The sequence below is a fragment of the Pollicipes pollicipes genome, unplaced genomic scaffold (genome assembly GCF_011947565.3).
Source record: "Pollicipes pollicipes isolate AB1234 unplaced genomic scaffold, Ppol_2.1 Scaffold_7261;HRSCAF=8764_pilon_pilon_pilon, whole genome shotgun sequence".
NCBI lineage: Eukaryota > Metazoa > Arthropoda > Thecostraca > Pollicipedomorpha > Pollicipedidae > Pollicipes > Pollicipes pollicipes.
In genome coordinates this window covers 59,789,254-59,814,380 of record NW_023597054.1, presented here as the reverse complement: position 1 = coordinate 59,814,380, position 25,127 = coordinate 59,789,254, and the positions used below count along the sequence as shown (strand labels likewise).

At 58.6% G+C, this 25,127-nt stretch overlaps 1 protein-coding gene across 2 annotated transcripts; it reads right to left on the bottom strand.

The window, feature by feature from the left end:
- Positions 1 to 658: 658 nt before the first annotated feature.
- LOC119112099 (max dimerization protein 1) lies at positions 659 to 24,890 on the bottom strand. 2 transcript variants are annotated; one of them, XM_037236110.1, is made up of 7 exons: positions 24,598 to 24,890; positions 24,023 to 24,134; positions 23,608 to 23,637; positions 13,286 to 13,400; positions 9,749 to 9,947; positions 4,188 to 4,352; positions 659 to 2,464 (listed from the first exon to the last, which is right to left on the bottom strand). In XM_037236110.1, exons 1-6 carry the CDS (start codon positions 24,650 to 24,652, stop codon positions 4,210 to 4,212), a joined length of 654 nt encoding a protein of 217 aa, XP_037092005.1. In that variant the 5' UTR covers positions 24,653 to 24,890; the 3' UTR covers positions 659 to 2,464; positions 4,188 to 4,209. The 2 variants fall into 2 exon arrangements, with proteins under 2 accessions (XP_037092005.1, XP_037092006.1); XM_037236111.1 differs by lacking the exon at positions 4,188 to 4,352.
- Positions 24,891 to 25,127: the final 237 nt, after the last annotated feature.

Here is a 25,127-nt window from a genome sequence, read left to right as displayed (position 1 = left end):
CCTCGTCGTTTGCCGGTGGCCCGCTGTCGCCAGCCGCTCGTGCACTGCTGCCTACGTCCGAACCACGCGAATATGGCGTGACCTGAGTAAAGCTCCCAAAATAAACACCTTCGATTGAGGTGTTTATGACGTTGATATTGCACTGCAGCTCATTCATCTATGGTCTGTGTGGTTCAGCACTTTCAAAGGAATACTGCAACGGTTTCAGATATCTTCCGCTACAGGTGACAATTTAGGTCTTTCCGCATTTCGTCGGTAACAGAAGACACCTTCACCCCTGAACGTTCCTCAAAACTCCCAAACCGGCTGATAATATTGAAATTGCTACGAAATCGCACTAAAAAACTGTGATAAACACGATGCTCAAATCGCGACGAAAGAAGCAGGGCTGGCAAGAACAACTATCCCGTAACAACGGAATGTCACAACCTTCAATGTGCACTGCTCGAAAGCAACTTTTCGTTACGTCCAATCTGTTCATTCATGAATCCCACAACTGTCATTTGGCTCCCGCAAACTCCTCGTTTGTGGAAAGCAGTGCGGCGAGCCGAGTTACTATGACTCTTCTCGCCCTCGCCCGCCCGCAATCACATCCAAAAGCCCACCAAGTATTCAGGTCACATGTTCGAGTTCCAATATCTTGAATGAAATGATCATGTAGGTTCACATTGTATTCATGGAGAGATTGGAACCGAGACAGATTAAGGTCAATAAATAATTTCTAATCACCTACACAGCTACAGATACATGCATTATCTGGGAGCAGACAGGTTTGCCTACGACACTGAACGGACACGTTTGTCACATCTCTAAATCACGGTTGTTTATCACTAAAAACGGAGCCGATTGGAAAGTTCGTGCTAGAGAACTAATCAATAAAGCTTTACATCAGCACACAGCCAACAGCTTTGCGGTGTTGAGGACTGGAGAAGCGTTTGTGTGACAAGGCCGTAGTGGCTGAATCAACGTCACCCACGGGCGTGCCTCTCGGCTGGCACGCGCAGAGCGTCGTGCTGGCGGCAGAGGCCGGCGGACCGGACGGTCGCTGCCGGAACGCGAGTACTGCACTGACTGCACGGCAGCATTTTGTACCTTCAAAATTCAGTCATCCGTTTTGCGTGCACACCAAAAACGTTGTAGCGCGGCGCCGTGGGCTGGCCAGCGGGCCGGCGAGGTAGACGGTCGCCCGCGAGTCGCACGCCGGGGGCGCCGGCGACCCCATCGCCGGGCGACTCCGAGCAGTCCGACCGCTCCCAGTTCCACGCGCAGCCAGTCTCACAGCTGTGGCCGCTCCAGGTCAACGGTAACACGCTCTGAAGCTGTGGCGACTCCCAGCTCCACGGTAACACGCCTCAGACCGGCGGCGATGTCTAACTCCACAGTAGCACATCAGACATGGTGTCCGCCCACCGCTGACGGTCATGGCGTTGTCAGCTTAGGGCTCTAGTTCGCTCGCAACTTGACGCTAAATGTCCCCATACTCCAAGCGCAAAAACTGAGAGTTTGAAGTGCCCTGGCCTAACAGCTTTGAGCATAGTGGGATGAAAGCTTTGACATAAACGGACCATTCACTCGAGGCTCCCAGCCCGCCATCTCTGCGCCGTCCGACAGTCAGTCCAAGGCCGCATGATCCGACGATTCGGAACTGGTCAGCTGTAGTGTAACAAAGCACAGCACTAGCCAATCCCATGATACAGTTTGTACTGTCCAGCGGGTTGGGAGGTATCAAAACAGCTGGCGATGACACGCTGTCCCTGCGGCACCAGGTTACTGGGCGGCACGGGACGCGAAAGCGGTGGGGCGGCGCGGGACGACCGGGTCGGCAGCTCTCAGGTGTCCAACACTCCGATCGGGCCACTGTTCTCGCCAGAAACGCGGCGACCGGGGCGTGAGGAAGCGCAGTGACGGCGGGCCCCGCACCTAAGAGCTCAGCTGAGGGCAGGTCGGCTGCCCGGAGCCCTGCCAAACGGAAGGCGGACCATGCGCAGTCTTGGGAGGCGATGACCGGACGGCTCGCACCCCTGGGAGACGGTAGCCGGACCGATCGGAGCTCTGGGAATCGGCGGTCGGACCGATCGGAGCGCTGGGAGACGGTAGCCGGACCGATCGGAGCTCTGGGAGACGGCGGTCGGACGGCTCGGAGCGCTGGGAGGCGGCGGTCGGGCCGCTCGGAGCGCTGGGAGGCGGCGGTCGGGCCGCTCGGAGCGCTGGGAAACGGCGATCGGACGGCTCGGAGCGCTTGGAGACGGCGGTCGGACCGATCGGAGCGCTATGAGACGGCGGTTGGACCGATCGGGGCGCTGGGAGACGGCGGTCGGACGACTCGGAGTCTCGAGAGGTACAGCATCGGACGCCATCCACCCGAGCTCCAGACGTCAGGCGGCGGTCGGGCGGCTCGGAGTCTCGACAGGTACAGCATCGGACGCCATCCAGCCGAGCTCCAGACGTCAGGCGGCGCCGATCGCTGCAACAGCCAGCGACGAACGTTACCCACGCTGACAGCGCGGACAAAGAGGTGCAGTCAAACAGAACACAACACACCACGGCGGGCTTGCCGCAAACAGCTGTGGCCACAGTTACCACTGTCCTCCATGATGGCCAGTCACGGAGGCACCGGGCGGCGGCAGGTTCGGTGGAGGAAATGGGAAACTATGCGCACGAGCGGCGGCGAGCAGCCACGGAACAACCACAGCTGGCAAATTGGCATGCCGATTGCAGGTAAATTATCAGTGAGTAGGCCCAAGGGCACGGCAAAATAAAACTAGCAAAAGTACAATGCCAGGTAATTTGCGAAGGAACCACGCTACGATGCCATCGTTCGATAACGAAGTATTTCCATCAATTATCTCTTTGTTTCTTTCTTCACCGGCTCTGTCTGACTTTGCCATCAGTCATGGCCAATGCGATTTATATAAAAGTAGCAGCACAATCCCATAAACAAAATGCATCTTTACATCCGGCGACCAGTTGAAGCCAAGCTGATCAAGCTCAAAACCTGCGACTGAAGGCAAACTCACCAAATTCAAAAAACTATAACGCCGACCACACATGGATGGCAGGCAATTAAAGAAAATGTGCCGAGTACAATTGTGCCAGGGAATAAGCAGCTGACGTAAGATTTGTTACGATCCAGCTTCGTGATCTTCTTCAACTTATCGGTCTTGCGAAGATACTTTCTCTTACGTGGCTGAATGACATATGCTACATCTCCAAATTTTTGCAACATTTCGTCCGTCATAGGCCATTATCAGGCAGTTACACGTACGCACAATACACCTATATACTCCCACCTATTTGCGCGGCATTGCGTGCGCATCGGTGCAACAGGAGACGACAGATTTCACGGACGACAGGGTCAGGATGCCCCGTACCACAATCAACCACACCAATTCCAGATGTTAACCAATCCCATAACTCTTGAGTCTCCAGCTATGCACGTAGCGGCTCTTAGTATGCAGGCGGCACGCTATGCTTGGCGATAGCTCTTCCGCCATCGTTTTACACCCTTCCTCCCCATGTTTACCAACTGAAAACGCTGGGCATGGACCGCTCTCCCACAACCTGGTTACGTATTTTATTTTTTCTGTAGGTTTCAGTGCGATTTGCAACCACACCTGAGCTCGAGGTGACGTTGCCCAAAAACCCCTTTTACCACACTTTGATATGCTCCACCAAAAACCACCTCGCCCTTTATGCGGCACAGAACTTGCGGACGGCCACAAACGATAATTTGCGGTGTACCCAATGTCACCAATAATTTGTATGCCCCACGTCCAGCATGCATTTCCGGACATTAATGGCGGAATGACAATCACAAACACCGGCGAATCGGTATAATAGTCGGAAAACGGCTTTCAAACCATGCCAACCATGCGGCAAGGCTACACACGGCACACATAGCATGCTTGTCGTTTCACGATAATTGAGGCTTGCGACAAACAACAACGGCATCAAGTTCAACCTTCGCTGACCGCTGTCTGACAACTCTCCCAAACCCATAAAACCTGCACAGATCGAAGCGGCTCTTTTCAAGGCAAACGGGCGACACACGTTGCCGGCCCGGCAGGCTGCCGAGCGTGAGCCGGCCGTCGGCCGAGCCTTGCAGACCGCCGGGGCGTGCCGACCAGCGGGCATCGGCGCCGCCCCTCACCGAGACAGTGGGGCGGCACACAGCCGGGCACGCCCACCTCAGGTCACGGAGACAGCCGGCTAGCGGCGGCCGGCGGTGACGGGTGTCGCCTCGGCGGCCGTCATGGCGAGCGAGTCGAGCCCGAACGTGGCGCCCTCTACGTCCTCGCCGGCGGCGCCGCCGTCCGAGCCGGGGCTCAGGCTGCCGCCGCTCTCCAGCTCGTCTGGCGGCCGGGCAGGGGCGGCGTCAGGCAAAGCGACGCGGCCAGGGTGACAGCGCAGGACCAGCGGTCGGCAGGACGCCGGGGGAGAGCTGACACGTTTCAGGGCACACGTGAGCACACAAGCCGCGCGGGACGCTGTCAGCTATTTGATTTCCGACCGGATCGGAATTTACCCCAAGCGTTCACACCACGTCCGAGCCCTTTGTTCTGAGATAGCTCTTGCGTAGCCTAAACAGCCATTAATGTTAACAGCTGTTAAATTATGCTGACGCAACCCCCAATCCAATGTGAAATGTTGTAACAAGGATTAAAAGTTCACAACTGGAGTTTAGACGTGGCGTCGGGTATTCATGAACAAAGACTTCCAATATTGGGTGGGTTGCAAACAAACGCCACTATATTCGCCGAGCTATTTCCTCGGGTGACGTCAAGGGAAGCCTTTGCCGAGCACACCCTGCCGTGCGGGACCCGACCCGGCCGCCCAATGGGTCCGGACTACGAGCTCATTTTTCCAAAACTTGCTGAGCAAATGACACCTTAAACTTATTGCACGCCAAGCACAACCCCAGCCACGACACGAGCGTCATTGGTACACAACCGTTCTCAGTAGGGGCTCCCATGAGCTGGATGAGAATCAAACCACCAAGACAGTATGGCTCGGCACCAACGTGTCTGCCAGTCACCATGGGAAGAAACAGGTGCGCAAACCACCATGCCATGGGGACGGCGAATGCGACATGGCCACAGGATTTACAGACCGACGGCCAGACGCAGTCTGTCGCGCCTCGCGGCGTACCGATCAGACGGGCGGCCGGCCCGGCGCGATCGGCCGGGCGGACGGCGTCAATATTGGACGAGCCGCCCGCCAAACAGTGCGGGCAGAGCACCGCTTCCGGCCAGCCCCGTCCCGAGGCGAGCGTCGACCCTGCGACCGGCCAGCGCGCCGCCGCCCGCCGCCCGCCTGCTCTAATAGCCGATGAGTCGGCAGTTTGCGCGCGCGCCCCGCCCGCGGTCGCGCCCGAGGATGGCGCGGTGTCGCACTCGGCCGGCAAATTAGCGTTCGATAAAAACGTTCGGCGGACAAGCGGCCGGGCCGGGCGGCGCCGTCTTTGTCTGGCGCGGCGGCGGCGGCGGCGGCGCCCGGCGCCCGGCGCCCGGCACGAGGAGGAGGCGGCGGCGGCGGCGGCGGCGGCGGCGGCGGCAGCGACAGGGTCTCAGCCGCGTGCCAGGGACTGACCGGCCGCGCAGATGGGACGGTGCCGTCCCTCTGACGCAGCTGGGTCGCGTGAAGCGTCTGAGCTCGACACCGTGGATCCACATCGCCCGGGGGCGGGGCTGAGAAGCAGAGCCGTTCAAAGCGGCCTCATGGAACAACTCGTAAATAGTCCGTGGATGGAACAGGTCAAAACGGATCAAGGTTAGCCGGCGCATCGAGCAGGGATTTCATCCTCGTCGTATGGATAGCCATCAAGGTAGTGTCGTATTCGTATCCGAATTATATGTCGAGTTTAGATTTCCAACATCGAAAACCCCTAGTCGAGCTCATTGAGTTGTTCAGGGATCGGCAATCTTCTTTTCTGTAAGTCACTAAGTTTGACATATACAGGATAACGAAAGATCGAAAGCTGGGTATCCTGGCCTTCCTTCGTTTATCACACGTCCAAAATACGCACACCTCGTTTGTCACACGTGCAAAACCTAACCCTCAAGGTTAAAGCTCACGGTCACGCGAAACACGGCACACTGAGATCCACAAGTGGACCAAATAAATGAAAACAAATGGGCATCGTAGTGATGTTTGCGTTGCCTTCTTTCGCCATACCAGACACCAAAACAAGGGTCAAAGTCACACAACAAGCGGTAACCTAACATTTATTCGCTTAATAAACACTATAAAATAAGGATCTTATTGATGCCGTGATGTCTGCTTTCCCACAAAATCAAAAACTTACTATCGAGGTGAAAGGTCAAGGCTAAAAAGTGCAAAGCCAGTCATTCATCCCGTCACCAAAAAAGGATAAAAGAGCTTTCGAAGTGATGCTCGTGACGTCCGCTTTCGCCAAACGTAAAAAAAAACAATTAATTCCCAAGGCAAATGTCGAGGTCACACGAAACGCGGTGCCCTGACATCTATTCCTTGGCCAAATAAATGAAACAAAATGGGCATCATAACGGTGCTCGTGGCGTCCGCCTCCGTTACACCAAAATACAAGTTCAAGGTCAAAGGTCACGGTCATACAAAAGGCGGCAACTATGCATTTATTTGTTTGATCAAGAAACGCAATAAAACGGGTTTCATATTGATGCACGTGATGTCTGCCTTTCCCCAAACAGGCAAAAAACTTACTCCAGGTCAAAGGTCAACGTCACACAAAAAGCGATGCCCTGGAATTTTTTCGTTTGCTTAGGAAATGAAAAAAGCTGTGCCCTTTGGTCTTGTTTTGAATCGTCTTCTGAAAAGTTTTAACCTTTGACTTAGATGATTTTGTTTTAAAGAGTGATCAAAGCAGGCATCCAGAGCATCAATAAAATGCGACTTTTGTCGCATTTCTTAGATAACGTATACATGCCAGGGTACCCATTTTGAGCGGCCTTGAATTTTGCCTCCAGAATTAGTTTTCCTAGGTGTGGCGAAAGTTGACATACTGAGCATGGACATGATACCCTTTACGTGGTATCTCAAGGTTAACGAATAATTGCCAGGTTACCACGTTTTTTGTGACAATGATATTTGACCTTGGAAACACTTTTTCCCGATAAGACACGTGGATATGACGACCACCATGATACCGATTTTTCCACTCCTTAAGTAAAGAAGCAAATACCAGGGTGTAGCGCTTTGTAGGGTCTTGACCTTTGAAACTAGACTAGTTCTTTAATGCGGCATATTATATTGGTCTGAGTGCCGATATACTACTTTTTGGGGCATGTAGTAATTTAGAATAAATGTCAGGGTACCCTGTTTTCTGTAAACTTGACCTTTGAACATGTCTGACGAAAATAGACATCGAGTATCAATAAATACGACCTCTGTTGCATTTTTTGGGTAAAGAAATAGATGGAATGGTGCAGCCTTCTTGGTGACCTTGTCCTTCGCCCCTGAAAGCAATTCTCTAGATGTGACGAAAGTGGATATCACGAACACCACTAAAATACACATTTTGTTGCATTTTTAAAAAGTAAACTTATAAATGCCCGGCTACCATGTGTTGTGTGACATTGACGTTCGACGCTGAGTTAGTTTTTTAGGGTGACGAAAGCAGACATTCCGAACATCAACATGACGAGAATATTGTTGTGTTTCTCAAGTAAACGAATAAATTTCAGGGTGTCGCGTTTTGAATGAGCTGGGTTTTTTGCTTCGGAATTTAGTTTCACCCAGTGTGACGAAATTGGACATCCTGAGCATCGGTATGATGCCCTCTTGTCTTTGTTTTTTTTAAAGCAAACAAATAAATACCTACGGTTCACATGTGTGACCTTGGCCATTGACCTTCTAAATAATTGTGTCTAGGAGTGACAAATGTGGACATCCTGATTATCGATATAATACCATTTTTGTGGCATCTTTCAAGTGAAAGAATAAATACCGGGGTAACGCGCTTGTGTTACCTTCACCATTGACCTTGACTTAGTTTATGAAATTGTGACGATGGCCGACGTCTTGAGCATGGATACCTTACGAGCACTGATCGATGCTACCCTTTTTGCAGCATTAATTGGGCAAACGAATAAATGTCACGGTACCGCGTTTTTGCGACATTGACCTTCGACCTTAAAAATTCCAGAGTACCGCGTTTTGTGTGAGCTCGACCACTGACCTTGAGTTAATTTCTACTTGTATGAAAAAAGCAGACAAGAGCATCAATGTGATACCCGTTTTGTGGTGTTGCTTCATTCAACGAAAATACTGGTAAGGTACCGCTTTTGTATAGCCTTGACCCTTATACTTGATTTTGTCCATCGGTGTGGTGAAAGTAGATACCAATGGTATCAGTATGGTGCCCCTTTTTGTTTGTTTTCTTCGGTCGACACCCAAATGTTAAGGTACAGTGTTTTTTGCTTCCTTGACCTTTGGCATTGAAAGTTAGCTTTTGCAGATGTGACAAAAGAGGACAACACTAGCATCAATATGACGCCCTTTTTGTACTTTCCTCATGAGCGAAGAAATGTCAGGTTATCCAATTTTAGATGACATTTACTTTTTATTCTTAACCTTAGCAGTTGTTTGCTAAGAGATAACGGAAGCGGACATCTCGAGCATCAATATAAAACGATCCTTTTAATGGATGCTTTCGATAAACGAAAGAATGCTAGTATACCCCAGTTTTGACCTTTCATCAACCTGTGGAAGTCAAACTGAATGACTTAGAGAAAAAGGGATGCAGATTCGTGAATGGCTCGAAGTGTTTGACCGACGCAACCGCCGTTGGAAATATGAGCTGAAAACTGCATTTGAATACGAATACGACGCTAAGTTGACGGACATGTCGCGCGGTACCCTGCAGGGGTCCAGCAACACCGGGGACATATTTGTTTTAATTCCAACCGTTTGCAAAGCTGCACGTGCAGCGCCTGAGCTGCAGACGTCCCCGAAAGGATAAGCAGCTCGTCTGCAAAACTCCGTTTGATAGTGGCCTCGGGCGCTGTGGTGTGGCGCATGCCGGCTTGCAGGCCCACCATGCACCCAACCCCGCCGCTCAACGCCGGCCCTAATGCTTGCACGGCGAGCCGAGCGGCCAACGGTCCGCCGACCATGTATGGCTCGCGTCCGTGCGACGCCTGTCAGCGTGACCCGGCGACAGCGGTCGCCGGCTTCGTATTCCGTGGCCGCTCGGTCAGATAGCGAGCGGCCGCGCAAAAACCGCCGCGCCGGCACGGACGAACGCGTCGCCCTGTTCGCATGAGAGATTCGTGGAAGCTGACGCCGCGCGCCGCCGCCGCCGAGGCTGCGGCCGCACGCACCGCCGCCGCCGCCGCCAACCGACGAGGCCGCCTCGCGCCCCGCCCACCGCGCCGGACGCCGATCGGCGGGGCGGGGCTCACGTGCGTCGGAGCAAACCCCGGGCGGACCCCATGACGCCGGCGCCGGCCGCCACGCGGCGCTCGGCACGCTGCGGACAAAGGATCGGAGCCGGCAGGCCGCGCGCGCGCCGGGTGACGCGGGGTCGCGCCGTCGCGGCCGGTTCTGACGTGAGGCAGGAGGTGGCTGGCTCATAAGTCAGGCGGCAATGACCCGCACTCAGCGACCTGACGCCGGAGGGGCGGAGACGACACGGACCGCTAGGCCGGAGCCAAGCAACGGCGCCGCGGCACCGGCCCGCACCGTGCCGCGCCATCCGGTGCTAAACTGGGCACGGCCGCTGCGGCCAGCCGCGCTGCGCCGCCGCGCTCACCTGAGTCAGCCCACTCGGAGGTGGCGTATCCGGACGACACGGACGAACAGGAGGAGGAGCTGCAGCTGTTGGAGGCGCGCGACTTCGGCGTCCGCCAGCTGAAGCTGATGAGGCCGTGCAGCCGCTCGGTCAGCAACCGCTGCTCACGCGCCAGCTGGTCCTTGTACCGGTCATTCATGCGGTCCTTCTCCTCGAGCGACTGCGGACGGAGGCGAAGACGCGGTCAGCAGCATGTCATGCCCCGCTGACCCCGGCTGTCCTAAACAAGCCTGACGTTGATCCAGATCCAGAACAGACACTGATACAGAACTGAACGCGCGTATACATTGGCCTAGCCTTCAGTTCGCACCTATCCCAGCGACGGCAAACAGCTGACCAGGCCCAGTGACCCGATCAGCTGATCGCGACCCAGCCCAGCTCAGCAGCTCCTGCGCCACCTCGCTGGCGGCCGGCCGCGGCACGCGTGGGCGAAGTTGCGACAGCGGAGCCTCCCGCATCCGCCCGCCGCCCCCTCCACGCACGCCGCCCCAAACACGTCAGCCGACACAAAGTCGGCGGCCGTCCGAGTGGCAGCCGGGGTGAACGCTCGCCCGCCGCGGGCGGTCAAGCGGCCGGCGCCGATATGGTCGCGTCACGCGGAACCCTGATCCCTGTCAATCAGCCGATCGGTACAACAATACGCCCCGGTGTTCCGCGGGCCGACGGGGCCACTCAAGCGCGGTCATCGGGGCGGGGACGGGGAGGGAATGGCACGGCAGCGGCGCCCTCGCACGCTGCGGTCGCTCACAGCTCAGTCCCGGTCGTGGCCTAATTCTCGGGTCCTACTCAGGCAGCTTAGCATCCCAAGGTTGCTGCAGCCACGACGCGATCAGCATTCTGTTTACGTGCAGGTGGAACGAGGCCGCGCCGGCAGGGCCGCGTCAAGATCAGCCGGCGCGCCGCCGCCTGCTCCCCCGACACCCGACCGCGCAACGCCGTGCCGGTGGGCCACAGAGCCGAGGTAGGAGAGGCGTACGGACCCCGAGCGGCTCCCGGGCCCATGACACTCACTGTTTTCGTGGGAGCTTGCCAACAACCAAACGGCGATGCACGAAGCGAGCTGACCCCGAAAAGGGGTAGGTTCCAGGCACTTTTTGGGACGTTCCCCCGCCGTGTGCGATAGCCTATGACTGTGTTGAGACTTCGAACCTTAGAGAGCTGCGACTGCCAGGTCATGACATGTTAAAACGAGATCGTCCCGAAGGGTAGCTTATGCACTAAAGAACTGACTCATAATTCAGATATCAGTCCACCCAGATACGCCTGAGCTCCATACAAGGACGGGGGATGACGTAGACTATCCTTGACAGACAAAGCCCCGGTAAAGCCGCACCTGACCTCCGGCCGATGACAGCCGGCAGGCCCCGGGCCGGCGACGCGCCGCGCGGTAAGAAGCCCGTCCCCGGCCAGGGGTCCCAGGTTGACCCTGCCCAGCGCCGACCGTAACCTCGGGAGTGCCCCCACGCTGCCGTCAGCGCACCACTCCGCCGCGGCGTCCTCTGTCAAGCCGCCGCCGGCCGGTGGCTCTCCGGCACCGCGGTCAGTGCGTCGGCAAGCCGGCCGGCCGGCGGCACCCACCGGAGCAAAAACGCTCGGCCGGCGGCCGGCGGCCGGCGGCCCGCTCTCGCCCGGCCCGGGGTGCCGCCGCGGGCCGGCCCACCGAATCCCATTACACGCGTCCGCGCCGTCCCGGCACCGCACCGTAATCGCTTTATCGGCCTGATTTACGCCAAAGACGCGGCGGGGGCTGCGCGGCTATTGCGCCGATCGAACGCAGGGAGCCGGCGCCGGCCGCTGTCGAGCCGGCCGCGGCTCGCTCGGCCGATGGCCGCGTCTCACAAACGTAATTAATCGGCCGCAGCCATACGAGATCTCATCGGGAGCGCCGGCTAACGGCGGCCACTTCGTTACAATAAAAATAAGGAAGCAGTTTTCGGACGTGGATGATCGGCTCACGCGCACTGGCCACACAGTCATGTTCATTTGTGGGCTGTAATTGGATGTTACTGTTATGTTTTCCGCTAGCTCACGCCGCTGCCGCCGCCCCTGCCTCCGTGACGGGCGGCCGCCGCCGCAGTCGACCCCTGACCCCCAGGCGGATCGGGTGACCCGCGGTCACATGACGCCTCCCAGCACCCAGTCAAATAATGTAGAGCTTGGATTTGGTAAGCGTCAGTCGAGTGGTTATACAGCACGCACTCGGGAGTGAACGAATTTGCTGCTGCTGCGCGACCCAAGAACCAAAGTGAAACACGACAGTTACGCTTGCTGGTATATCTAGCGCAAATCGCGCTATCTTAACATCGCGCAGACAATGAAATAATGGAGCCCTGCCCATTACTATACCTGAACCGACATCATGCATTGATTCAAAATTTGAACTGCTCATCTCGAGCATTTCGCCTAGTCACCCGGTCACTTATGTTTTATGTTCTGGTACTAGTAGTCTAGTACATTAGCACGAGTACATATACGGTACTATAGCACTAATACCATTGCCGTTAGGACAAGTAACGGGAGATGACGGAAGTGCAACAGACGACTTTTCCGACCACGGATACGCTGAATGGAACAATGCCGACATGGACGCACGACAAACAGCGGGACAGAAGTCGTGTCGTCTCGACGTACCTGACAGTTATTACCACAGTCGTAATCATGTGGTCAAAACTACCGGTCGTGGTGTTCGTTTTGGACACGCGCCACCAAGCGAATGGTGGATTGGCAAATTACCGCCCTCACATCCCTGGTTTTAACGAAAATACTTCAAGCGCTTAAGCCACGCTCCACGCCTCATCGCGCAGTTCACAGCAGAAACAGAAACAAGGCAAGTGACCCTGTAAGGCCTTTGGATTTATGACTCTTTCACCTGTTGATACACCATACAATTTGAGCCTAAATGAGCCATCTATCACGTTATGCGTGTACACAAGGCGAAACACCGCATATTTTGTTTGGCTGGGGTTCGATAGTTCTTTAGGCTGGCAATGGCTATTTTCGGGCCATGTGATGAAGAGTGGAAAGTGATTGGGACGACTGTATCCATCTAGGAGTGCCCCGCTGTCGAGACTTGCCACGCACAGAACACTGTTCGGAGTTTCTGCGGTCGCTAGGGGCACCTAGGCCTGCTTCAAGCTGATGCATGCAGCTGGCTCCGGATAGGCGAGGCATTGCGGGGTTCAGGATGAAGCATGAATGAGAAAACAATGACGGCTGCCAACGCACTCGCGCCGATAGACCGACACGCAATTTCACCGGCCGGGGCGGACAAGCACCGATGTCGCTCCGATGGCAGCGCTACCTAGGAGGTGCCGTTCCTGGCAGCTGGCGTGAGTCCTGAGGGCGGCACAGCTCCGTCAGCTCGGCGCGGTGCGCGCGCCCGTCCGCCACCTCACCGGCGTCGTGCGCTGCGCCCCCCGCCTGGAGCGTCCCTGCCGCCGCCTCCGCCACGGGCGCGCCGTGCCAGCCTGCAGTGCGCCGTCACCGGGCGCCGCTTACCCGGATGTAGTCCCTGGCGCGCGTGAGCAGGCCGAGCGTGGTGTGGCGGTTGGCGTCCGGGCCGGGCGGCACATCCTCGCGCAGCCGCTCCAGGCAGGTCCGCAGGTGCGCCCGCCTGCCAGGCACACACGCAGGCGGTTAAAACGCCGCGTGCGTTAGTCCGCTGGCTGCCGCACGCCGCCGGCACGGCGCGTCGCCCCCAATCGGCCCCAGCACGGCCCGAAAACGCAGCGTTGCACCATCGGGCGGAGGCGGCGCCTTTCACCGGCGGCTGCCCCGTCGCCGGCCGCCCGTGGCGCGGGGTCGCGGCGGCTGACGGCGTCACCCGGGGCGGGGGCCGCGCGAGGGGGGTTGGCCGGCGATCTGACAGCTGGCGGGCAGATCCTGCGGCGCCGCGGCGCCGTCACGGGTCAGCTGGTTGGCAGTGGGCTGGTGGGCAGCACCGGCGGCTCGGCCGCGCTCCGGCGCGCGATGGGTCGCTCGGTGGGCTGGGCAGCTGTCGGGAGATGACGGGGTATACCGGCTGACACCTATCTCCCAGTGTATCCATTGAACGCATGTCGAATGACAGTGTGTGGCTGGCGGTGTGCCAGATGACAGCGCACGGCTGCCGCCGTGCCAGATGACAGTAGGTGGCTGGCGCTGTGACTGTCCGCGTCGGATGACGATACAAGCAAGGCAGCGGGTCGGACAGCGGCCGTCTTCTGCCAGCGCGCCCGCGCACGGCTGTTGGCCGACGGCACCGATGACCTCCGCCGGCGCTGCGAGCCGCTGTGCCGCGTGCTGCCACAGTCACCACTTTCACCCGGCCTCATTCATCTGCGGGCGGGCGGGCGGCCTCGCGCCCGTCCACAAACGCACGACGATCAACACAAACACGACCGCGGCGAGAGCGCGACGGCGGCACGGAGAGAACGGCCGACGCGGCGCTCGGCTCCGCTCAGACCGGCCGGCAGCACGGTCGCCATCAGCCACGCACGGTCCGCGGCGGCCCGTTACCGAGCTGGCGCCGCTGGCGGGGTCAACCCCTGCCGCCCGGCGCACGAATCGGGGCACCGCCGGGCCGAGGTCACGGCCCGGCGCGGCTCGGCCGCTGTGAAGGACTCCCAACCAGGCCACGCCGTGTCGCACCAAACGAGGTGTTCCGTGCGCGTGATCGCTGCCCAAGGCTAGCTGTCGGATTGTCCTATAAACGGGGGGCGCTGGCTGGCCGGCCGGAGAGTGCTGCTCGCCTGCGCTGGCATGGCGGCGCAACGCTTGCCGGGCGCATCCGGTGCCACGCCTGAGACGCGTGCCAGGTCAACAGAGCAGACCAGCGCGGCCGCCCGCCCGCCATCGGGTGACCGAGTGGGCATCGGCGGCCGCTCGCGCCCCCTGCCTCGCACGGCCGGCCACCTGGAGACCGACGGCACGACACAGCGGACCATGGAATCGCCGCCTAAAATAGCGCGCCGCGCGTCCGGAGCCGTGGCGCCGGGTCCACAGGCTCCAAGCGCCAAGTGTCGGATGAATAATTACGGTTCGGGTTTTATCTGGTCAACCCGCGGCCCCGACAGGCACGTCACTAATCGGTGATCATGTGCTCTGATAGATTAGGTACGGCTACTGCAGGCACTAGCCAGCTTTGTGTACTGCGTTCTTGACAGAAGGCTGTGATGACGCAGAGCTCACAGGTCGCGGGGCTCACTGACAAGCATCACGTGCAAATACAGCTGTGTTTAAAGCCAAGTCGCGGGGGGGCGATGGAGTGACGAAAGCGCCGGTTGCATCAGCCCGCTGCAGGTCACATGGGATGTAGCGAGGGGGTCTCGAGGATCGGAGCACCGCGTGGCTACCCCGTCCGCGCGCCGCCTCAGATGGTCGCTGAGCATTCGACACGGACCGGAGGCTGAGTAATTCGACGTCAACACGAAAATCCGCAATTTACAAAGACTGATGCAAATGGACCCGAGTGAACACACCTGACTACGTTACTTAGTGCACTGCAATGCGCGATACATGTATACTCGTATTGCTATTATCGTAGTTAGCATGTGGTGCACGCGATCGTTTACTCAGCAACATCTGTGAAACCGCCAGGCTGACGAACGCCGCCCTCAGCTAACGGCATCCATTCAAACAACGCCACTCTGTTAACTTGCATCCAGGACTGACCACGTTTCTCCGGCCTCTGAGCCTCCCAGACAGGCGATCTACGCCAACCGAAGCCCTGTTGCCTATCGTCGAAGCCAGGTCCGAGCGGCCCCTGGACTCCAGGGCCAGCAGGCGCGCGGCCGTCAGCGCCCCGGCCAGGCCCGACCGCGGCCAGGGCCGGCTGCGACCGCGGCGCTGGCCCGGCTTCGGTACCGCACATAGGTGGGTGGCGGGCGGCACAACGTCGCGCCGCCGCCGCGCTTTTTGTCCGTCGTCTGGAGAAAAACGGGGCGGCGGCGAGAGCGGCGCAGGCCAAAAACAGCGGCCCAAAAACGTCGGATGCCAAGGGCGACGTTGGGTTGAATTGCCGCCATCGGCCACTAAACAGGATACGGGTGCGAGACCTGCAACCTACTAGCACACCCGTCCCGGACCTGTAACCTGGTAGCTGGCGCGTCCCCGTCGAACTGGCCGCGGCTCGCCTGCCAAAGCGGGCCTGGCTGACAGTCTGTGCGTGCGTGCGTGCGTGCGTGCGTGCGTGCGTGCGTGCGTGCGTGAGTGCGGGCGGCGGGGTCGACAGCGGGGCCAGTGGCGACGCTGCCCGGCTGGGCGTCCGGGGCCGAGCCGAGGTGATCTAACCCACGGAGGCCCCCTCTCCCCCCCCCCCCCCCCGACGCCATCACGGTCAATCCGACACCGCCTACCTCCACCTCGCCTCCGCAAACGGTGCCCGGAGCACGCCCACGTCGTCTCTGTACCGCGCCGCTATCGCCGACAGCATACATTGAAACAAAAGGTGCTCTCTGCGCTATCTGCCCAGTACGCGCTACCATCGCCACTAAGGTAAACTGTCGCAGAAGCAGGCCCTCTGTCGTCCCTGTACAGCACTCCGCGCCACAATCGTCAGGGCAAGCCGTGCCAAGACCTATGACCTCGCTCAACTTTGAATAAGGGTGGCGCGGGCTCGATGCCCGGCCGCGCAGCCGCGCGAGCCGGGCCGCGAGAGGGAGGGGGCCGGAGCGTTGCAGCCGGCGCATGGTCCGGCCCGGTCCAGCCCGCCGGTGGATGACCCCGCGCGCTGCTCACCCCACGCCGGCCCGGCCACTGTCACGCCGCTCCCTGCACCGCCAGGAAGCCGGCGACCGGTCTCAGTGGCCACGCCGCCCGGAAAGTGCCAGCGTTTCCGCCTATGACGCCCAATTACAAGCATTAAGCATGCTAATTAAAACGAAACGCGACGCCAGCATGCCGGTCACGTCCATTTAACGGCGAGCCGGCGCCCCGGGGCACGACCCGCCGGCGGTACCGCTGCTGGTTCTGCGATCTATACGCGCAGACGGCCACGGTCAGTCGAAGCGTGGTCGTTGGTTGGCCAGCGCGTCCATCACGCGCCTCATGCATGCTCCTAGACCGTAAGCGCCGGTCTCAGGTCCCGCGCGCATTCTCCGGTCCCTGGTGCGGCACGACACCCATCAGCACCCCGGCGGTCCACCCTTTACGTCAGGTGCTTCAGAACAGAGCGCTTCCTTTCCGCGTCCGGCGTCCATATCCGGGATGGTCACCGGAGCGCCGCGCTAATTAAACGACGCACGTATTCCCGCGCGCGCCAAGGCCCTCTTGGTCCCGCGCCCGGTCCGCGCGCGGAGCTCATTGCGTAGCAGATTCACGCGGCCAGCGGCACCGCCGGCGGCGCACCGTCCTGAGACGCGATCAGGCACCGAGCGGCGCGCCATGAGCGTCATAAAGGCCGCACTGCACACCGCCCGCCAATTACCGTCGCGACCGCGCCGCGAGCGTCGCCGACCGACGCGGGCGAGCATGCCGAGCCGGGCAGGGGCTGTGAACGCGCGTCACGGGATTCCACGACCGACGCCGACGCCGCGGCAGCTTTGCAGCGCAGCGGCTGCGGCCGCCTCCAGCGCCGCGGCGAGCACCCCGCCGAGGCTGCCGCCGGAGAGGCGGCACGAGCCGCTGCGGCCGCCGCCAGCTGCACCCACGCACGCACTCGTGCGTCCCGGCGCGCGCTCTTCTCACGCCATCGATTGATCGATTGCAGCCCACTGCCCTCTGCTGGAGGCCGGGGAGGGAGGGGGCAGTGCCAAGTGGCTGCTTAGTGGCCCGGCCGCCGCCCCGCCCTCGAGCGCCGCTCCGGTGTCGCTTCGGGGCGGCCGCGGCGTCAAACCGAGCACGGGACAGCGGCTTTTGAACGTCCGCAACGGCTTAGATGAGTCGTTAGTGCCGGCGGGCTTTGTCTTCGTTTATACAATAGCTTAATGGAACGGGATTCGAAAACCGGGCCGCTTTGTTAGCGGGCGCCTGATGCGGGACACCTGACAATGTTGGGGCGGCGGAGCGCGCCGGACTGCGACGCCCTCCGCTATGCGCCCCGCCACGCCCCACTCAGCCCTTCATCGCACGCGGCCGGCCGACTCGATCGGGGAGCCCGGCCCTGCGGTGGGCTGACGTCCCTGGCCACACCGCCGGCATGGGCGGGCTGGGCGCCGCTCGGAGTCGGCCAACCGCCGCCGCACCCCGGCCTGGCCGGCCGTGAGTCGGCCCACCGCCGCCGCACCCCGGCCTGGCCGCCCCACGCACATCGATCGGTCTGACCCAGTTAGTGCAGGCAGTGCCACGCGATCCGGACCGGTCCCGCTCTGGACGTGCGCACGGCCCGCGCGTGGCTGCCGCTGTGGCTGCGGCTGCGAGTGCTGGTGCTGGTGCTGGTGCCCGTGCGGGTGCGGGCGTGAGTGCTGGTCGCCCTCCCCACCAGACCTGCCACCGCTCCGCTCCGTTCACACCCGAACGCCGATGCCGAGTAAAGTGACAATTGTCACCAAGGTGTCATTTGTTGCGCCCGAAGCCCGGGAAGCGAATCAACCGCACCGCGATAGCCTAATGCGTCATCGTCTCCGCAGCTGAGCCAGCGCCGTCCGACCCAACGGACAAGGCACGGCTCGTGCCGAGGGAAACACGACGTCAATGTCCAAGGCGCTACGCTACGTCGCGCCGGGCCTCGATTTATTTCCACAAATAGGGACACCGAGTTCACATGTTTCAAATTATGTCTAATTAGCTGTCCGGAGGCTTCCCAAACAAAAGATAGTTTACGCATCCAGGAGGCATGCGGTCATTCAAACGGAAACGGCTGCAGCGGCGCCCGCGTTGCCTGTCGCGCTCCAGCGGCGGAAGAGACCGGCCTGGAAGGCGGCCGGCGCGTGTCCAGCTGCTCGGCCAGCTGGCCGCCGCTTCCTCCGGATTTTCAGCCCCATCGCCGCATCCCGTGCAATTAGCGCACGCACGCCCTGGCCGCCAGCCGAGGTCGGAGGAAGCGGCGGATACGGCGGGCACTCCCGCGAGGAGAGTGACTGCGATCGACCATCGGCCAGCGTCGACGGAAACAATAGACCGGTAGCGGGGCGGCTGCCGGCCGGCCTCGGCCGCCGTCAACGCGACGCGGCGCAACCGGCTCACGCGGCTGCAGCGGCGGGTTGGCCTTCGAGCCGACCTCGCCGCACGCACACGGCGCCGGTCTTCTGAAGTAGCCGACCGGCCCCAGAAAAACTGGTCCAGGCAGAGCCGTAATGAAACGGGCCGACACGGCCTGACCGGTGACTTCGGGCGGTTACCGGCCGGCCCCCCACAACGGCACGAGCCGGCCGGGCAGCAGCTCAGCTGAGCGGCCGCCGATCGGTCGCGACTCTCCCAGTGAGCTCGCCCTGGCGACCCCTTAGCGCAGTTTCCAAGCCCGCTCAGTGCACGACAGCTGCTTCTGGGACACGCCCGATTCGGCCCGGAAACCTCGCTACGCGTGCCGGTCAATGCAAGATCTGAGCAGGGGCCTCCGCGCGACGGTGCCGACCCCTCCCCCCCCCCCCGCCCCCCTGCAGTGGGTGGCGGCGCGGCAACGCGACTGGAATCGAGACAACGGCCGCGGCCGGCCGCCCCGCGCGCAGCGAAAACAAAGCGCATCCCACTTCTCCACCGCCAAAATGCCGTTTCGGGCGACGCTGAGCGTCCCAGGAAGTGGGGAGGGATGATAATAGTGCGTCCCGGGCTGAGCGCGCAGGAAGTGTGCGCCGGGCGCCGCCCCATAAATCCCGAGCAGGTAAGACGTCCGCACCTGCCGGCCGCGGGCGGCGGCCCGCACGACGTGACGACCGCGCAGCTCTCGGTCACGCCGATTCGGAGCCGGAGTCGGAGCCGGAGCCAGCTGCTGGCAGCCGGTCGGGCCGGGCCGGACAGCCGGCCGCAGTGTCGGGTGGCCGCCGCCCCGCCGACCGTGCCGCTGCGGTTGCCTTGCCCTCCAGCGGCCGCGGGGCCGCGCTGTGCCCGGCATAATGGCAGGTACAATTAGCCGGCCCGCTCATTACGCTGCGGTCGTGCCTTGCCCTCCCGGCGCGCGCGCAGCCCCGCACACCGGTGCCAAATGTTTGGAGGGAAAATATGGCCCCGCTCCTCGGCCCTTGCCAAAGAAACGCAGAAAAACGGGCCCGGGCATAAACAGCTGGGATCGGAGGCAGCCCACCAAAATAGCGCCGCGTTTGCGACAGATGTGGCGTTCAAGCCGCGCGCCCGGCACCGGCTCCTGCACGTGTTTGACACCTGATTCATCAGAGCTGCGAGGCAGGCAAGCGGCCGCTTCCGCCCAGTGTTTGACTTGCCGTCCGTCGCGTGCTGCGTGGCACGCCTACGGATACGCCACTCGGATCTTGAAGGATTCGGAGACGGGCATGAACAGACGCCTCGAAGTCGAACACTGACAACCCCGTAGTCATTGATCGCGCAAATATAGCGTAACCCAGCCGCCAGTTTTAACTACTGGAGACAAGAAATCAGCTGCGTAAACTCCCCCTTTCAATCGAAGCCGTCATATTGACCTCACACAAAAGACGAGCCGTTAGAGATGTTCAAACGTAACTGATGTTCTTAACCGCCGGCGCCAGTCTGATCTCGCCGCTAATATTGAGCTTCACGGCGCGTGGCAAAGCAAGTTTCCCATTTGCGCAAGCTTGTTGGCAGGTAGAACAAACATCCGACGCGGATATTACACGGTATTGCCGAGACGCATCTACTCGTCAAACGGAGCATCCCACCTTTTTGTACCTTCCACTTATTGTCACTCAGACGCATACAATTGTATTAGTAATACCAGTTTTCTCGAAATCCTTCTAAGTAGCTTAGAGTTTTGATTTGAAGTAGTCGACCCTGCGGGAGAAATCTCACTTCACCCCCTGCGCACCAATATCGCAGTAATATATTTCATTTACCTTGCTTTTTCCATCGTGCGTGCTCTGTAACGTTTGCAACACTCATATGTGCCGAATATTTGTGCAATAAACGCTACGGAAGCTGAACCACTCTGTTCAGAGAAAAATGTATGCGTCCATGAAGGTGGTAGCCAGCAAATTCAAGGAACGTTTTACTATAGCTTTGATTTCTATCCCAGGCGTTTCACACAGCAGCTCTTCTCGAGACGCACTTTGGCTTTGGGAATGGGAGCACCACATGATCCATGCGACGCGCTGGTCAAGTTTCAACCAATGCACTCCTCTGTAACAGGCTATCGTCTGCTGGGCCAATCACAGACGTTCTCTTATTCGCAACAGAAGGGGTGCGCGCGGTGGTTGTATGACGGTGGTCGCGACTGGAGGGAAAAAGTACAGTCCCTTCAAAAGGGTTGACAGCGCAATTAGGACTCGCAAATAGACAAAATTGATGTCATGATTATGTCTCCACGGTGCTGCACTGACATTCCTCAGACATGATGCATCGCATATGATGATGAGGTAAGCTCACGCGTAATCATTGATATACTTGTAGGTGGAGGAGCCTGCTCTAGACAACACAACTTCTCTGTCTAGAAAATATGATTCTCAATACGTCATTGTTTTATTGCGTCGTAGCGCCTTGCAACATTGGTTGAGAGCTGAATGGCGGCAATCACATCTGGAAATCGTGTTCACGAATGCCAGATATCAACGACTCGACAATCATATTGTCCTTGGCCTTGATCGCCGCATGGCTAATGGAATGACGGCTTGAGTGACGTTAATATGGCGTCATGGATGCCTGGATGATCTTGAGATAGTCTCCCGAAATAGCCCTCACATCCTCGCGGGCGTGTTACTAAGGAACTAGCAGGGCTTAAGCCTTAAGAAGGGCAGGGCTGTGAACTGCAGCGCACGATCTTCAACACGGCTGTTTCAGTTCAAAACCTCACACAAATGTGGAGCTCCGTTTAATCTGCAACAAATAACAACTGACGCCCATCGATGCAGGCGGCAACTGACGCACACTTTCTAACAGCTGACGCCGCAGGCGGCGATACCAAGTGGCACATCACGCGGTGAGCGTCGCCAGGAGCGACCAAGCAGCGGACAAGCTAAGCCGACCGGCGTGGGCGACGTCACCGGCGACATATGCTGGGGCTTTCCTGCCCGACACACTTGACCGCAAGACTGCGAGTTGCGCTGGCATCGACCCAAGAGGTAGCCGGCCCAACACGACACAGCAAAAACACGCCGCTAGAGAGACTACCGCCGCCGTTATCGCTGGCCATTAGTGTGCCGAACTCGAGTGTTTTGCCGTTATTAGACGGCGCGGCCGGTATCAGGCGGCTACGGCCGCCTCGCGCCAGCGGAGAGGTGCCGACGACAGATGTGCCCCACACCGCTCGACCGAACCGAGTGGCCTTTCAGCGGCCGCGGTCGCGCCGTACACAGCCGGCACAGACAGGAGCGCGCCCCCTCCGGCTGGGAGCGGTCGGCCGCTCCACTGTCGGCGCCCGCCACCGTCGGGGGAGCGAAGCGGCACACCATTCAGGGTGCGTCCCCCGCACCGCAGGCGACACGCGCCGCCAAAGTCAGACAGAAGGGCACTCAGCGGCACCGGCGGCCGTGTCTGGCGCGCCACCCGACCGTCCGGAGTCCGTCCCATATTCAGCAGGCCGGCCCCACCGCCAGCGTCCAGCCGGACGGCAAGTCCCGCCAAGGCCATGACGGCAACAGCAACGGCCCAGATACCCGGACGAGTCCACGCTACTGAGACGTAGGAACGTCCTAGAACGCGTGCGTATGGGGGTAGGGGCATGCCTCGCAGCTGTATCATCTCCGCGCATGACCATAGGATTAGTGCTTAACCGACATGAAAATTGGGAGTTATAGCCCTTGCCCACGCTCTCCTTTCACCGTCATGATATAATTGTAAAACTGGACGCACGCCACGGGGGAGGGGGTGGGGAGGAGAGACATAGCACCAGATAAAACATGAAAACTACGCCAAACGAACGGCAGTAAAACTGTAAACCGAAGATGAGCGGGGAGCTGAATGTGATATCCCCGACTACGCGCTGCATCTGATATCCTCTACATTCAACTCAACTCGCATTTACCCGCCTTCCAGCACTGCGCAACTATTCCGTTACCATTGTCAAAATATATCAAGCGCACGCACGTCAATCAGCCAGCCATCTCTGCTTTCCATTCACGATTACAATGAACTGATGTCTCGATAAATACGCTGGGTGACTGCCTTTGTGTGCTGTTGGTACGATTGCCCGGTATGTGCCCATCCCGGCCACGATAAGGATCATCACCAGCACGCACCTACTTCAGTTCTCACGCCAGTCAGGGGCCGCCCAGATTCAAACCGGGGCAGCGCGGCCCACAATAAGCCTGATCGCCCCGTGCGCTGGCGCCCATGACGCCCGGCCGTCCCGGCGCCCACGCGAGGCCGGGGCGGCGCCGCGGCCGTGAAACTGGCGGCGCCCCGCTCCGCCCGCACTGGCGTCCGCGGCGCCCCTAATGGTGCCATTGAACCGGCCCAGGGGCACCGGCCAGGCCGTTTGCAAGCCTCCAAACAGAGCGCGCGCGGCGCGGCGGACAAAGCGGGCGCGGCGCGCCGGCGCGCCGCGTCAGCTGACCGGCCGCCACGTGATCAATAGCAAGGCAGAGCGGCCGCGGCACGCTCTCGGCCAACAAAGGAGCGACGCTCGGACGGACGGAACGCAGTGGGCACGACACGGTTCGGCACGGCACGGCACGGCACATGGCGTCACGGCCAGTCCGGTTGCCGCCGGCCCGCCACAGCCACGTGCATGGTTCAGCAGTTCACTGAGGTTCAGACCTGAGGTGAACAGTGCAACATACATGGAGCGCACCATGCCACCACTGGTGGTTTCCGTCACTCACCGATTTTTTTCCAGCTCATTGTGAGTGGACCTGGAACATGACAGAACCATGATTTTAAAAAAAATGATGCAACATACTACATCCCCAACTGCCGCTCAGACTAAAAAGCCAACATGTCACATCTCTCCCCCAAACTGTAAAAAGGCATGCATGCCAACAGCACCAGCAAGGCATTGTTTCACATGTGTATGAGATTTGCATTGTTTCACATGTGTATTTCACATGTCTATTAACATCTATCTGAAAGCTCCAATATGACAGGAGTAACCACAGTCATTAAATGAAACCAAGAACTTGTGCAGTATGTCTCTGGAAATGTTCACCACATGTAGAAAATAACAAAGGTTACCACTTTCTACTGGTATACCTAAATGTTCATGAAGGATCACTGAAGCAAACAAAGTATTTTACTAACCTGCTGTTAAAGCTTTTCCTGGCCTTGAGATGCTTTTTGATTTTGTGCTTGGAGTCAGCCCGATGAATATCAGCAGGAATGATTGACACAATAGCATAGCCATGCTCTGCTTCTGCAAAAATGAAAACATGACAACACAGTGCACATATAGGATGATCAAAATAAATTGTGATATGACTAACAGGGCATTTAAACAATGACATTTTTAAGCACAATAACTTTCAAACCATTGGGATACTGATAATTTTCCATAAAAAGAGAGATATGGAGAAGATAACTTGACCCAGCAATATCAATTCACATGGAATGGATCATCTTCATGAGCATACATGAATAGCATATCACATATGCTGGCTACAAATTGACTTTGACACAGCAACGCATCCAAATGGACTACAGAAAAAACTTGCTCTTTAAAAAAGAAGATATTTTGGTATGAAACCTGACTGGTGCAGGCCTAAGTCAAGGATTATGCAGACAACAATTACTTTTTCACACATGCCTGGAGTCTGCTTTGGATCGATTCGGAAGTCCAACGGATTTATAAAATTAGCAGACATACGGGATTTCCTTACCTCTTTCCCTCCTCTCTAGAAAATCAGCAGCCTCAATTAGAGCAGCAATGGACATAATTGGGGCCGCTTGATTCCAATAACTTTCAACGTTCACTTTCTCCCACCTCTCCTACCAGAAACAGAACCCACGTATAAAACGGGCTTAAATGCAGAACAGGTAGCGTTACTTAAGCACTGCACGTTCTTCCCGTCAAAAAATTCACCAATCAACAAATCGTAGCCTCGCAGCACAAACAGAAGCGCCCGTGCCCAACCCCCTCTCCTCGTGCTCCACAACGAACTGATTCAATGCACAGGTCTCCAACTGCAGCAGAAGGCTGCGATGACGTCATAGAACGCATCTGCTGCACAACTTGATTAAGATTTCCCACCGTTGTGCGGCGGTCCTTCCAGCCCGCATGGCAAATGTTCACCCAAATGAGTCCCTAGGTTTTTATAAAATTTAATTTTCCGAAAACAATGAATATGCCGTGAATCACAGGTCTCAGTACAAAAAATACAAGAAACTTAGAGACTGGTAAGATTTAAGC

Excerpts from the sequence above, each read along its gene's own strand:
- LOC119112099 (XM_037236110.1), bottom strand. The coding sequence starts at position 24,652 with ATGTCCATTGCTGCTCTAATTGAGGCTGCTGATTTTCTAGAGAGGAGG. Across the intron at positions 23,638-24,022 it reads AGGAAAAGCTTTAACAGCAG|GTCCACTCACAATGAGCTGG; the intron begins GTTAGTAAAATA and ends GTCATGTTCCAG. Across the intron at positions 4,353-9,748 it reads CTCCGAGTGGGCTGACTCAG|ACGAGCTGGAGAGCGGCGGC; the intron begins GTGAGCGCGGCG and ends CCCGGCCGCCAG.